The sequence below is a fragment of the Gobio gobio genome, assembly GCF_949357685.1.
Source record: "Gobio gobio genome assembly, chromosome: 16".
Taxonomy (NCBI): Eukaryota; Metazoa; Chordata; class Actinopteri; order Cypriniformes; family Gobionidae; genus Gobio; species Gobio gobio.
The window spans coordinates 14,664,439-14,678,828 of record NC_137109.1 but is presented as its reverse complement, the minus strand read 5'-3'; the positions used below and the strand labels follow the sequence as shown (position 1 = coordinate 14,678,828).

At 41.8% G+C, this 14,390-nt stretch overlaps 1 protein-coding gene across 1 annotated transcript in view; it reads right to left on the bottom strand.

Moving 5' to 3' along the window:
- rnf212 (ring finger protein 212) overlaps nucleotides 1-14,390 on the bottom strand; it is a 37,185-nt gene that overhangs the window by 22,201 nt on the left and 594 nt on the right. The window contains exons 2-7 of the mRNA XM_079838690.1: nucleotides 13,283-13,395; nucleotides 12,934-12,995; nucleotides 12,781-12,855; nucleotides 12,631-12,687; nucleotides 12,498-12,556; nucleotides 12,359-12,418 (exon numbers count right to left, since the gene is read on the bottom strand). Coding sequence (XP_079694816.1) covers nucleotides 12,359-12,418; nucleotides 12,498-12,556; nucleotides 12,631-12,687; nucleotides 12,781-12,855; nucleotides 12,934-12,995; nucleotides 13,283-13,391 — 422 coding nt within the window. The 5' untranslated portion in view covers nucleotides 13,392-13,395. The remainder of the gene's footprint in view (nucleotides 1-12,358; nucleotides 12,419-12,497; nucleotides 12,557-12,630; nucleotides 12,688-12,780; nucleotides 12,856-12,933; nucleotides 12,996-13,282; nucleotides 13,396-14,390) is intronic.

The following is a 14,390-nucleotide window of genomic DNA, read 5'->3' as shown; positions in this document are numbered from 1 at the left end:
ACTCAAGGTTTTTAGCTAAGAACACAAGTCTATCAACCTTTGCAGGCTTGAGACAGGTTCGTTGGCAAGTGACGATGTTGCCACTAGTACTGAAAGGTCTCTCTGACGGCGAGCTTGTTGCAGGAATACACAGGTATTTGCGGGCAAGTCTGGTGAGACGAGGAAAGCTTAGTTTGTGTATTTTCCACCATGCAAGTGGATCCTCCTCTTTGTCTATTGGAGGTGTTATAGCAGGTAGGTGTTTAACTCTGCTTCTCTTTGTATTCGTCATAAAGAGCTTTGTGGTGCCGTTTTAAGTGATCAGACAAATTGGTGGCACTCCATGCAAAGTAACTTTACCTCTTTTTGGTCAACATCCTCCTTTTTGTAGCCGAAATAGTCCCAAATAGATGATTTCGACTTTCTTTTTGGTACGAAATCATTTTTTTGCAGCGGATCCTCTTCATCGCTCATTTTTAGCTGTGAATGTTGGCTGTGAGCGGTGAGCAACGGCACAGCGAACCGATCACTGTGCATGCAGCAACAAGCCATACAACAAACTCGTGTTTACTGTGTGCTACCCTGGTGCTACCGTTCTCTTGGGCTACTACCCTTCACAATGAAACACCACCCAAAGGAGTGTGGTAAGCTGCTAAGGCCGCCACATACACCTTTAATCTGGAGGGGGCTAGCACAGCGGAGAACCTCTCCTGCAGGAACTCCAGCACCGCGCTCGCAGGGCAGTTAACTGGATCCCACAGGCGATCTCTAAACCATAAGGTGAAGAGTCTCCACTTCAAAGTGTACAGTTTCCTCGTGGAGGGAGCTCTAGAGTGTAGAATGGTCTCAACAACCTCGGTTAGTGCTAGGATCAGCCAGTCGTCTATGAAGTTTAGAATGCAAATCCCCTGCATGCGCAAGGGGACTAACGCAGCGTCCACACACTTCGTGAACGTGTGTGGTGAAAGTGCTAGACCGAAGGGAAGCACCCGATATTGGTACGCTTCTCCCCTGAAAGGATGGAGACATGGTAATAAGCATCTTTGAGATCTATCGTGTCAGACCAGTCCTCGGACCTGACTTGAGACACAAACTGTTTGAGTGTAAGCATCCTGAACTTAAACTTTGCCACAGAGCGGTTCAGGACGCAGAGATCTAAGATCGAGCGCAGCCCTCCATACTTCTTCGGCACGATGAAGTAACGGCTGTAAAAGCCTGACTCTCTGTCTGGTAGGGGAACCCTCTCTATAGCCTCCTTTCGCAGCAGAGTCTGTACTTCCTGAGCCATAATCAGAGCCTGCTCGGGGCCTACCACCGTGGGCAGAACTCTGTTGAAACTGGGTGGACGACATCTGAACTGAATGGCGTACCCCTTCCTTATAAACTGCAGGACCCACCGAGATATATTTGGCAAATTCTCCCACTCCGCCAAAAAATCTACTAAGGGTACCAGCCCCTCGAGGCTGGCCTCTGATGTACTCTGCACCGCGAGTACAGTGCCCTGAAACGGCGAACCGGCAGGGAATGACTGACTCGACAGTGCCACTTCCCTCCTCGGAGGGCGCGAGCCATCCTCGGATGACCCGCGAGGGCTCTCCACGCCCCGGCACTCAGGCAGGGTTGGTGGATAGACCTACGGGTACCGTGTGCTGAGGTAAACACCGCCGGAGGGGACCACCCTCACAGTCCCAGCGTCACAGGCGTCAGGACTTCTTCCACGCAGCCTTCCTCGAGATAATGACTGGCTCAAGTTAACTGCACCTGCGAGCGCCGCCCACCGGCCGACCCCTGCAGGGGTTGGCGTGTAGCGACGCTCACCTTTTGCTGCACCCTGTGTGAGGAGCTAGTACTTGGCGTCTGCTGCTCCCGCCCAGCAGCAGACGAGGCCTGGGTTTTACGAGGGAGGAACTGCTTTAGTGCCACAGATTGTTTCTTTGCCTCCTGGAACCTCTCGGTAACAGTGGTGACGGCGTCACCGAACAGGCCTCCAGGAGACAGCGGCGCATCAAGCAAAAAACTTTTGTCCCTCTCCTTAATCTCAGTGAGATTGAGCCATAAATGCCTCTCGAACGGCCCACACATCTGGCCGTCTCTTTGGTGGCACTGAGAGCGAGATCAGCGGAAGATCGGAGCTCATTAATGACGTCTGCCCCTGATCTCCTGGCTCTCACCCAGGTCCTTCAGCAGGTCAGCCTGGTATGCCTGCACTATAGCCATTGTGTGCAGATATGCGGCGGCCTGACCTGCTGCCGAGTACGCTTTGCCCACTAAGGAAGATGTAGTTTTAAGGGGCTTAGTGGGCAAAGATGGAGCTTTAATGGTCGATGCCGACTCGGGAGAGAGATGGCTCGCAAGCGTCTCTTCCACCCTCGGCACCGCACCATAACCATGTTTCCTCAGTGAAGACATGGGCCACTTCCACGATCTCGACACCTCAGTGTGGAGATCCGTGAAGAACGGCAAGCTTGGAGACTGAGCAGAGCGGGCTGGAAGGAAGCGCTCATCAAGTCTGCTTTTAATAGACGAGCGCTCCTGCTGTTCCTTTGGCCAGTCGATGTTTAATCTGGCCACAGCTCTACTCAACACTTCCATAAGCTCCTCACTAGCGGGGGATTGAAGTGGCGAGTCTTCAACCCCCGCGTCGATACTGCAGATATCCACCTCCTCGGAGGAAGACAACTGCAGCACAGAGGCCGCCCCCCGGGCGGGAGAAACCGCAGCACGAGCTCCCGAACCCAGAGAAGCGGCACTGGATCTGGCGGGTGAAGGCTGAGATAGGGCTGGGCCCGTCTCAAATCGACTGCCGCTCTGCTTCAGCAACAGCGGGGCCAGTGCCGCAAGGAGTGCGAACCGAGACGCCCTCCTCGAAGAGCGCCTGGCGGGATCGCAGCACGCGGAGAGGCAGCGCCTCACAATGCTCACAGCCGGCACCCTCGAGCGCCGACTGGCCGTGCTGTTCACCCAAACAAACAACACACATCAAGTGTGTATCCCCGCTCGTAATGTAGCGTGAGCAGGGAGGAACACACTGTCTGAAATGCTGTTCGCTCACCATATTATCTCTCTGCTGTGTAATATCAGTGTGAGTGCAAACTTGAATGAGAAAATAACAAAGTCTGAACTCAGACACAAACACAGAGCTTGGACAGACAATGACACAGAGTGCTTGTTGAAGGCAACAGAAGCTAAAGGCGTGTGTTTGCCAGTATGCTTTATAGTTTCCGGGTCTATGACGTCAACCGCCTATGACGTTCCGTCTCTCTATTGGACTGATGACATACATGCTTCACGACGCAATCACGCAGAGGCGTTCTCAAAGCAGTGACGCAGCGCAAGTTCCCTTGAAGGGGAATTTAGTGTCCCTAACTGAGAAAGCCAAGCCAAAGGCACACAGCTAGAGCAAAGTCTGCAATGAGTCTGAGTTAAATTACCTCATGTCTTAAAGCCAAACATTCAGCCTAATCAGCACTCAAACGCATGCATAACGCTTTCCACAGCGCACCGGTAAACGTAATGATTATGAGTGTGTTGTGAAAAAAACAGAAGGAGACTGTCTAAACATTTTAAAGGTCCCATGGCATGAAATTTTCATTTTATGAGGTTTTTTAAGGAGTTCCCCTAGCCTGTATATGGTCCCCAAGTGGCTAGAAATTTTGATAGGTGTAAACCGAGTTCTGGGTGTCCTGCTCTGCCTTTGAAAAAATTAGAGCTCAGACGAGCTGATCTGGAATCTTCCCTGTATGCCGTCATACGGGCAACGGTTACCTCCCCTTCCTCTACTTTGCCCGCCCAGAGAATTTGGAGAAAATGGATTCCGTTTATCAGTCGCGACGTCAGCACAGGCTTTACAAACAGACTTTTACAATATGGATTCGACAGCACCGCCACAAACAGTGAGTAACAGTTTTCATTAATGCCTGATCTGTGATCAGTGATTTCTGATGTGTAGCTAATCTTTCAAGCTCACGCAGACTTTCTTTCTAAATCGTTTAATACTGTCAGTCCCGCCGCTGGCCCTCTTGGTGCCCTAAGCGTAATGCATCAGTGAATCAAGCCAGTGACTAAAACAATCAACTTTACATCGTTTCCGTTAGTAGCATGAAACAAATGTTATTTCAATTTTGATTAGATGCTAGATTAGCGATCAAAGAACACTCTCTTTATAATGTTCGGATCTGTCAATCACATGTCACAAGTGTATCTGCACACTTTCCCAAAATGTCGTTATAATGAATGACTTGTGTTTATTCAGAACTCTCAAATACAAACAAAATAAACTTACGCTCTCAACAACTCGGTACAATATACTTTTCTCAGCTATCTTTCTCCAGCTCTAAGGTCTCTCTGGTCCGTCTCTCTCTCTCTGGCAGCGCTTGCAGACCTCGCTAAACCACGCCCCCTCCGCCACATTATCTAATACTCATTTCAAATGCAAAGATGTCAGCCAATCACAACAGTGGGCGTTTTCACTGAAGTCTCACATCAGACTAGTGTGCCTTGAAACAGAGCATTCAAGCCAGAGGGCTAATATCAGTATAGAAAAAATGCTTTTTATTTCTAAATTATGACATTTTTTTATGTAAAAACCATACTAACAATATAAGTACACCTCAGGAAACATTATAAAATAATAAAAACAATCCATGCCATGGGACCTTTAATAATTTATTGATTATGTTTTCTGTGTTTTCGGCTGCAGAGAATAGAGACTTTAAGCAACAGTTGCTGATGGAACGGCAACGGCGACCGGAAGTAAACTCTTAACTAGTTTTGCGTAGCCACACCTTCAGACTGATGGCAGAAGGTCTGGACTCTATCGCAGCTTTCATTGGTCAAGGACTGGCCAAGAGGACGTTTGACTGACATGTAACGCAACCAATCACAGTTAGTTTTGTTCCGCGTCATGTTTAGGGGCGTGAAAATGTAAAGTCGATGCTACTGCAATAACAGACCGCCATGCATCTATAAATTATTAATTCAAGACCGCTGTGCAAGTTTACTGCAACAATGGGTAAGGGTTAGGACTTTACATACTTTTGAAAATCCAGCGTTTAGTTGATCCTGGTAAGCGCTCATTGTCACAGTTGTAAACACGACGGCGTTCTTCCATGAGGGAGTTTGGCGTCACGGCATTTGTTTCCAGGCGGATTGTTAAAGAATGCAACACACACCGTCTCGCGGACATCCTGTAGAATTCAACCAATCTGATGACGATTTCTAAAGTCCTGAAGTGTTTCCAGATAAGTGTGCCATATGCATCAGGCTGAGACTAACTGTTAACTGCCATAGCCAAAGAATGTAAAAATCACTAAGCAACAATTAAGAGGACAGCGTAATGGATCATTTATTCATCTAACAAAATACAAAAAAAAAGTAATTTTAAAAAAGCAAGAAAATGGTTGCTTTTGGCATTCAATTATATACAGATACAATTAAAATGCCACATAACTATAAAATATAACACTTACTTATCTAATATGTCACATATTTAGCGACTACGGCAAATCAACTGTTCTCCCGTAGTAGACGGTTGCTGTAGAACGTCACAAAGTAGCAGTTAAAGACGAGCATGCGCAATATAACGCCAGAATGCCATTGCCGTTCCATCAGCAGCTGTTGGTTAAAGTACTTATTAAAGGTGCACTGTGTAAAGTTTAGCAGCATCTAAAAAAGCTAATTGCAACCGCCCTCCACTCACCCCTGACTTTCGAAGCACATAGAGAAGCTACAGTGGCTGACACAGGACCAAGATGTCATGGTCTGGGACAGCAGAGAGTAGCTAGCGCTCTGTAGAGCAGTTTGTCCGTTTAGGGCTACTGTAGAAACTGCACAGAATGGTGACTTCACTGTAAGGGGACCCGCAGTGTATGTAGATAAAATGGCTCATTCTAAGGTAATAAAAACATAACAGTTCATTATGTAAGGTCTTTATACACCACTGAAAACATAGTATTAGGGTTGGGAACCGAGAACCGGTTCTTATGCAGAACCGAAACTGATTTTTGAAAAATACCAGAACCGCGCAAAATTCCTGTTTCGATTCCGAAAACGGTTCTGGTGCAATGTGTGTGCGAAGCGCTGGAAGCGTATCCTTTAATAGCGAGTGACAGCCAGTGTTGCCAAGTCCGTGGTTTTCCCGCTTTCCCGTTTTCCACCGTTGCCGCGGGCTGTGTTTCATGTCCGCGGGTTGAAGCGACCCCAATTATGTGATATTTAGCCCCGGAAATGCGAATTTTACCGGAGAAGCCCCCCTGAAACGCGATTGGGCTTGTTTTGGGCTAGTTTTGAGTAGCAATTGTGCGGGTTTTGTAGTGAAAACCTGGCAACCCTGGCTCACCTCATCATGAATATTAATTACGTTGCCTGCCACTTCCAGGAGTGCAACGCAGTTCAGCACTGAAAGCCCTCGCGCTACACATTTACGGTTTTGCGTCAGATATTTTCTCGTTGACCACCAGCATGGCGAAGAGAAAGTCACAAGTATGGATTCATTTCCAAAGAATGAATGATAATGAAGCAAAATGTAACACATGTGAAAAGTTAATAACATGCAAAGGAGGCTGCACTAGCAATTTGACAAAACATTTGCTACAGCACAGAGTGCCACAGGGCTTATACCAGATTTATAGTGAAAGGCCTATATATATATATTTATATATATTTGTCAACCGTTGAGTCACCATGGTTTAGCTAAGCGTTTAGGCACAATGACCTTTGTAATGCTGAATTGCAATTTATTATTTACAAGTTCACTGAATAACTGAATTACTATTAAATTAATATACAACTAATTAATAAATATAACTAATAAATATAATTTATAACTTGGTTTTATTCAGAGACAGAGAGATAAAATGTAACAAGACAATTTCAGAGGTGTTCATTTGAAAAAAAAATGTGTTGCAAGCATGGTTTAATTAATACTGTAATATATGGATAGTACAGGACTTTTTTGACATTGCCAACCTGTAAATTAATTTTAGAGCAAGTAATAAACACAAAATGGATTGTTTGAGTTGCGTATTGTGCCTTTTTCCTTTACCACTAGTTGTTTAATAATTTTAATGGAACCGGAATCGGAACCGGAATCGTTAGGCGGAACCGGAACCAGAACCGGAACCGGAAAATTTCTCACGATTCCCAACCCTACATAGTATATTATATCGTATTTCTGTTTATTGTATACTACACACTGCACCTTTAAGTCAACGATGCTGACTCGTTATCTCTGCAGTAGTGGACACGCCTATATGCACGTTTAAAACGGATTAAATCATCTGAGAATATTTATTTTCCATTTGAATTTGTTAGTTTAAAAGTAGACATTTCAAGCTTTCTATAGATATATTTCTTATGTCCGTGAGACAAGTATACGCTGAGTTTAATTTTTGCGACCTGCTCAAGTTCACTGAGACTGAGACAAAAAGCGCATCCTGTTTGTTGTTTTTTATTTTACAAAAGCACAACATTTTCTTGCTATTGTGAGTTTACACAAATAAAAGTAGACCCTTTATAGTTTGCATTATTCTTATCTGTATGACCAAAATGAAGGAGTATTTTAAGTTAAATTAAAAAAGTGATTGCACCGGCACCTGTATGTTACTCTCTCCACACAAGCATGGATATACACCCAATAATAGCGCACATTTATCTAGATTAACCTTAGAGTGAGCAAACTTGTAAAGTTGTTACTACTTACATGTTCCAAGACATTTTTGTCAGGGCCACTATCGTCAAAGATGATTGACAGTTAGCATACAGCCTAGCATGGATAAGAGCAGGGAGAGCAGCGATAACCCCCTTAGGGTAAACAGAACAGAACCATCATAATGTATTGTGGATATCATTAATGTCAATATGTAAAGTGCAACATAATTTGGGAATTTAGTCTGATTCAAGGGGAATCAGAATACCAAATCCTGACTAGACGAGAGGAGGAGCTGGGGATGGAGGAGGGTAAATGAGCTCTGGAGAAACGCGATAGCTGCTGATAGTACTGAAGGAGCTTGTGTATGTATGCGGTGATAGACATCATATTCCTATAGGTAGATGTTAGATCAGCTGACAGTCAGCTGATGCGAGCTTGACTAACGTGACCTGCCAGAACTGATATCTGAGGTCAATGAATTATAGGCAAATGTTTGGATTTCCTGTTCTTTTTTTGTTCTGCGACTAACAGATACAATTTTGGTTGACCAAACCTCTTCTTACTGTATAATAGTGGACTATTATGGGGCAGCCCTAAATTACAGTTATGACATGCCATGAACGCAGCATAACCTCATTGTTTTTTTGATCAGGAGGAACTGTAAAACATGGCTGTTGTTGGTCTTTGGTGCTCTGTGAATGTCTGTCTACAACTCTGCATAGCCATGCGGAACGCACTGATGACGTGTGATGTCTGCGTGAGCAGGTGCACGGAGGTATAGAAATACATATGTTGACAGGCAGGTAGGACATCCTATCATTGCATTTGGAACGAATGCAATGATTGGACGAACATTTTCTGGTCCTGAGACTTCCAAAGAATATATGTGCATTTAGACCACTTGAATTATTGATTGCTATCAGGATGTGAATAGAGTTTCGACCAGTATAACAAAAAGTGTTTATGAAAAACATTGCCTACCCTACCTTTAAAGGATTACTTCACTTCAAAATGAAAATTTCCTGATAATTTACTCACCCCCATCTCATCCAAGATGTTCATGTCTTTCTTTCTTCAGTCGAAAAGAAATTACGTTTTTTTGAGGAAAACATGGATTTTTCTCCACATAATGGACTTCAATGGCAACCAACAGGGTGAAGCCAAATCAATGCAGTTTCAAAGGGCTTCAGAGGGCTCTGCATGATCCCAGCTGAGGAATAGGGTCTTATCAAGCGAAACAATCGGTCATTTAAAAAAAAAAATTAAAATGTATATACTTTTTAACCACAAATGCTCGACTTCGTTGTTCTGCATTTGCACGACGTATGACGTCATCACGTCCAAACAAAACAACAACAAAATGTCAGCCTCTTACATTGTTGACGCAGTGTAAACAGTGCAGCACTTCCAGAACGCCGGCTTATCATTGGCCGACGCTGTTCACGTCAGCACCACAACGCATGCGCACGAGTCGTTCTGCCGTAGAACTACGAAACACTGCGCACTGTTTACACTGTCAACAGCGTAAGAGTCTGCCACAGACTAGAAGAAATTGTTGAATAAAGTCATTATTTTTGTTTGTTTTTGTGCACAAAAATGATTCTTGTCAAGTCAACTTTATTCATATAGCGCTTTTTACAATGCAGATTGTTTCAAAGCAGCTTCACAGTGTTAACCCCCTCGAGTCGGCGGTCGCAACGCCGCGATCGGCTCTCTTTTTTTCTTATCAGTGCCAAAGAGACTCAAATAACTGTCGTTTTTTATCGTTTAGGCAAGTGTTATACATCATTATAATCTGTTAAGTTTCTTCTTTTTTTGTGTGTACAGTCACAATAAAAACAAATTGTTGTGCTTTTTGCAAATTAAAGAAAACACACATGATGCGCGATCTGCAGCCTCTTTGTAAATGATGTCTAATCTGATTCTCTTCAGAAAATGACCTGTAGCTTAGTGAAAACTTATCACAAAAATATGAGACATATGTCTAAAGAAACGTTGAAATGTCAGGTTTTAAATAAATTAAATCAAAACGAAAACAAATATTCTGTGTTTATGTAATCTGTGTGTAAAGTGGGAGATTTCAGTCGACTCATTATCTGACTCATTATCCGCTTATGCAGCCACGCCCATGGAGCACGCGCTCTTTGAGATTAAAATACAGGCGATCCGCGTCAACGCCCACACATCAACTCATACAAACCGATCAAGTGAAGCGCTATAGTTCAGATACATCATCAGATACATTGTTTCCCTCATGGAAAGCTGTTCATGTTCTGTCCAGAGGATTCAGGGCTGATTGTGGTAGGCTACGTTTATTCTGTTAGCATCTGTGAATATTAAACACAAATGCACGCATGTCTCATAAATGAACTGAAGCTCGAAATGATATTTGAGTATTGTGTGTATCTGATCGTTTACAAAATCAAATGATTCCAAAAATGTTTGCCATTGAAATGACTGGGGAAAAGATTATGATGTGTTTATTGTTAAAGAGCCTAGTGTCACATCAATAAAGCTTTTATTCGCAAATGTCTGCTCAGATGCTATAAATATAGTGCCAGTCAAACGTATTTTGCTTCATATTGATGTTTAAATATTATACCGTAATGTTATTGTTTTAATTTAATATCAAAGTTTGTCAGAAATGATTCTGGAGTTTTGTTTTGTAGAAAGTGAATTTGTTTTGTTTTGTAGAAAGTCAATTGCTTTCTTTTAAAGTGAATTTCGTTTTGTATAAATTGTGTCTTAATTTTAATCAATGTTTTAATATATTTGATATAATATAACAGACTGGTATAATAAATATATTGGTATATTTGATACCAATATAGCAGACAATAGCCTCAGCGCTGGTGATCATGCATTGCACGCGTGTCTCATAAATGAACTGAAGCTCCAAATGATATTTGAGTATTGTGTGTATGATAGTTTACAAAATCAAATGATTCATAAAATGTTTGCCATTGAAATGACTGGGAAAAGTGTCCCAATCAACCTGAATTCACCCAATACTATTCAAAATTATAATTGCATTGCATCATGTTGTTTTAAATCCCAAATAACATTCATCATTACCAATTATTCAGTTATTTGTATTTGTTGAATACTGAATTGGGTTCAGTGTCACAATATTACTGTTTTTTTTTAAGCATGACACTTCTTTCAAACACATTTCTGATTTAAATCTTGTTTCTTGTTTTGGCAGATAATTTAGCTTGCTTTAAGTAAAAACTCACTTCATTTAGATTTTTCCCCCAGAAAACTTTTTTTTTTTTTTTTTTTAGTTTTTTTTGCTGTTTGTTTTACTGTTACTGTACTTATCTAGTAAACCTAAAATCTAGTACCTGAAGCTCATTGATTATGCAGCTCATTATGCAGGCCATTATGCATTCTTTGTCTCTCAGCTGTGAATCACAGCATTATTCATGGTTCGTTCACGCCTCCTTGCATACTGGGTTAGTAAAGAAAAAGTGTTTTACAAATTGTAAATTAATGTATTGTTTTATGTGAATGAGTAGGCTCAATGATTCTCACATTAGTTTAAAGCAAAAACTCTAGACAAATACACCCAATTATCTCAAAGGGCTTGTGAACACATATCTATTGTGTTTTGAAGCCTTAATTTTAAAACAAATGTTTTACTTTTTTCAAATATCATGCATAAACATTATTCCCTCAAAAATACAAGCATGTACATACATGTTGCTCACATATTATGGTAGCCCAGTTTGTGCTGAATACAGTGTAATTACACTTTTGCCATTAACGTGTTTATAAGCAACTGAAAAAAGCACAAATGTAAAGGCCTGTACACACCGGGACGAATATCGCACGCGCTTATCCCCAGCGTTTTTCGTGACGTTTTTCGGCACGTCTTGAGTGTTCACACCCAAGCGATTTTCACTGGCGATGCGCCGAGTGAACGTGCACATTCAGTAGATGCGCTCCCGGTACACAAGGTGGTGCTGCGGCACTTACGCTTCTGACACTCACTTGTCACACAGAAGAAGAGGAGAGACAGTATTTACGTGCTTGCCAAAACCACAGATATATTATGTCTATGGCAAAACCATTCACACACTTTTTGCTAACTGGCAAGCAGCATTAGCAGCTCCTCTTCTTCTTTGTCTACTTACTACTTCTTCTTCGTATCAATGTGTGCTCGGCAAGACCGATTTTGTGCTTGAGCGCCACCCAGTCGTGTTTTACTGTCACTTCAGCAGCTCCAGGCACGTGAACAAAAGCGCTGATCTCATTGGTCGGCCAGTTTTTAACGCGGTGCGTCAAAATAAAAAAACGAACCCGGGGCGTTTTTTTTAAAATGACGCTTTTACGCCTGGCGTTTTACGCGTCGGTGTGAACACTCACATTGGCGCCCATTGTTTAGTCACGAGGCGTTAAACGTCGGCGATAAACGCGCGCGAAAATCGTCCCGGTGTGAACAGGCCTTAAGAGCATGTCAAAACTTCTAAAGGGCCCCAAAACAGCTCAGACTCCTAGGGTTAATGACAGAATTTTCATTTTTGGGTGAACTAACCCTTTAATGTGTGTAATATTGTTTGACCAATTCGTATGAAAGCATATATTCCTGTTAATAGGTGCCACAAAAGCAAAATTAAATGCTTTGTGGTTAAATATTGTAAAACACAGAGATTTCCAAATAGGGTGAATACTATTTATAGGCCCTGTATTCAACTCAATTAATCTATTTAGAGATTCATGTACAATTACCTTTGATTTTGAACAGTCATCTCTAACTTTGATATGTAGGCATTCTGTTCTGAAATTTTCCTGCACAAAAATAGAACTCAATACATAAGGCAAAAGTGCAAAAAAGAAATGGCTGTACTAATGCAATACTCATCCTTACTTGGACATATTCTGCATCTCTTGTTGAATTTTCAGTCCATCCTCCTTCATTCTCTCAATCTGTGCTTAGAGTGTTGTGTGACATTAATTTGATTCAGTAAAAACAAGTCATGTTAAGGACAGGATGCTCTCACCTTTTGCTGATAGTGGGCCAGTAATCGCTTGTGGTGTCTGGCCTGGAATTGCAAGACCTACAAAGCATAATAAATATGTCTTTGTAAGCGCTACTGCTGCATGCCTGATCAACATATCTGTAATCATATTCATTTTATGTACACAATCACCATGCTTATCTCTGAGGAGTACTTGACTGCAACTGCATTGATATCTGAGAAAAGTTCCTGAACCCCTGAGCTGCTCTATGAAGACAATACGCAGATTAGCGACATTTCATTAATATTAATCTCAATGACATAAAAAACCCTCTTGTATCTTACCTTATCAGACAGTGGAGAGATTTGACACTTTGCTTTGCAAATGAAACACACACCTTGATTTCCTTAAGGGGAAACAAACACAGACCGCTCTCAATACTATATTATTCCCAGCAGAGGGCAGCATATTCACACATTTAATTCATGATCTCACTGATAAAACATTAATTCTGAGATTTTGATACTTTATTACTGCAATTCTATACAAAATAGGCAGACAATTAAACTAGGAATAATTATAATTCACATCCAGTGTTATAAAACCTAAGAGCAGCTACAGTTATTTGTAAAAGCAGCACCATTATGCCATCTTTAAATCTGAACATATTTAATGTTAGTTGAGCGCGGTTACCTCTCTGAAAGCAAACGTTACAGATGACGTGGCCGCAGTTTGTGACAGCCAGCTGACGCTCGGGACCAGGTGACATGAAGCACGAGTTACAGCATATCCAGTGAGACATTATTCTGTTTGAGTACAACAACATCATTATGGTTGTGTGTTAAAACCGCTAAAAGTGAGTTTATCCAGCACATGAACTGAAGGCTTGTCTATCATGCCCAAAACTGCTGTTTTACTGTATGCCAAAAATGTTGTATTCACCTGTTATGCCCGAAACTATGAAACACCATTACTTCACATCAGAAGAAAAATCATAACCCTGGTTTCACAGACAAGACTTGATTAAGCCATGAGTAGGCCTTAGTTAAATTAGGACATTTTGAATACGGAAGGCGGTCCGCCGGAAGCTAGATCTTTTACTTTATAACGTGTTAAATATGGATATTTTTCTTACACAAACCCATCGATTCGCTTCAGAAGGCCTTTATTAACCCCCGGAGCCGTGTGGAGCACTTTTATAATGGATTGATGCACTTTTTTGGGGTTCAAATTTTGGGCTGCCATTCACTGCCACTATAAAGCTCGGAAGAGCCAGGACATTTTTGTAATATAACTCTTGATTGTATTCGTCTGAAAGAAGAATGTCATATACACCTAAGATGACTTGAGGGTGAGAAAATTATGGGATAATTTTAATTTTTGGGTGAACTATCCCTTTAAGAAGCTTTTACATGTATTTGAGAAAGAAAGAAAAAACATTACTGGCCTGCATCTTGAGACAAAACAAAAAAGTTGCTTTCAGTTAATACAGCTCAAACATGCATTTTAGTCTGGGACTAGGCATAAGCCTTGTCTGTGAAACCAGGCAACAGTATGCTAATATAATTATGAGATTAAAAGCACAACATTTTGAGATTTAAAAAAAAGATTATGATGTATAATTCGACTTTTAGTCAATTATGACTTTAAGACATAATTTCGACTTGGTATGTCAATTTCGATTTAGTTTGTAATAAGCATGACGTAGTATGCGTCATGTTTAATATGTAATAATCATGACTCGTCTTGAGTCTTGTATTTTCATTTCACTAAAGCATGATTTTATACTTATATGGCGCAA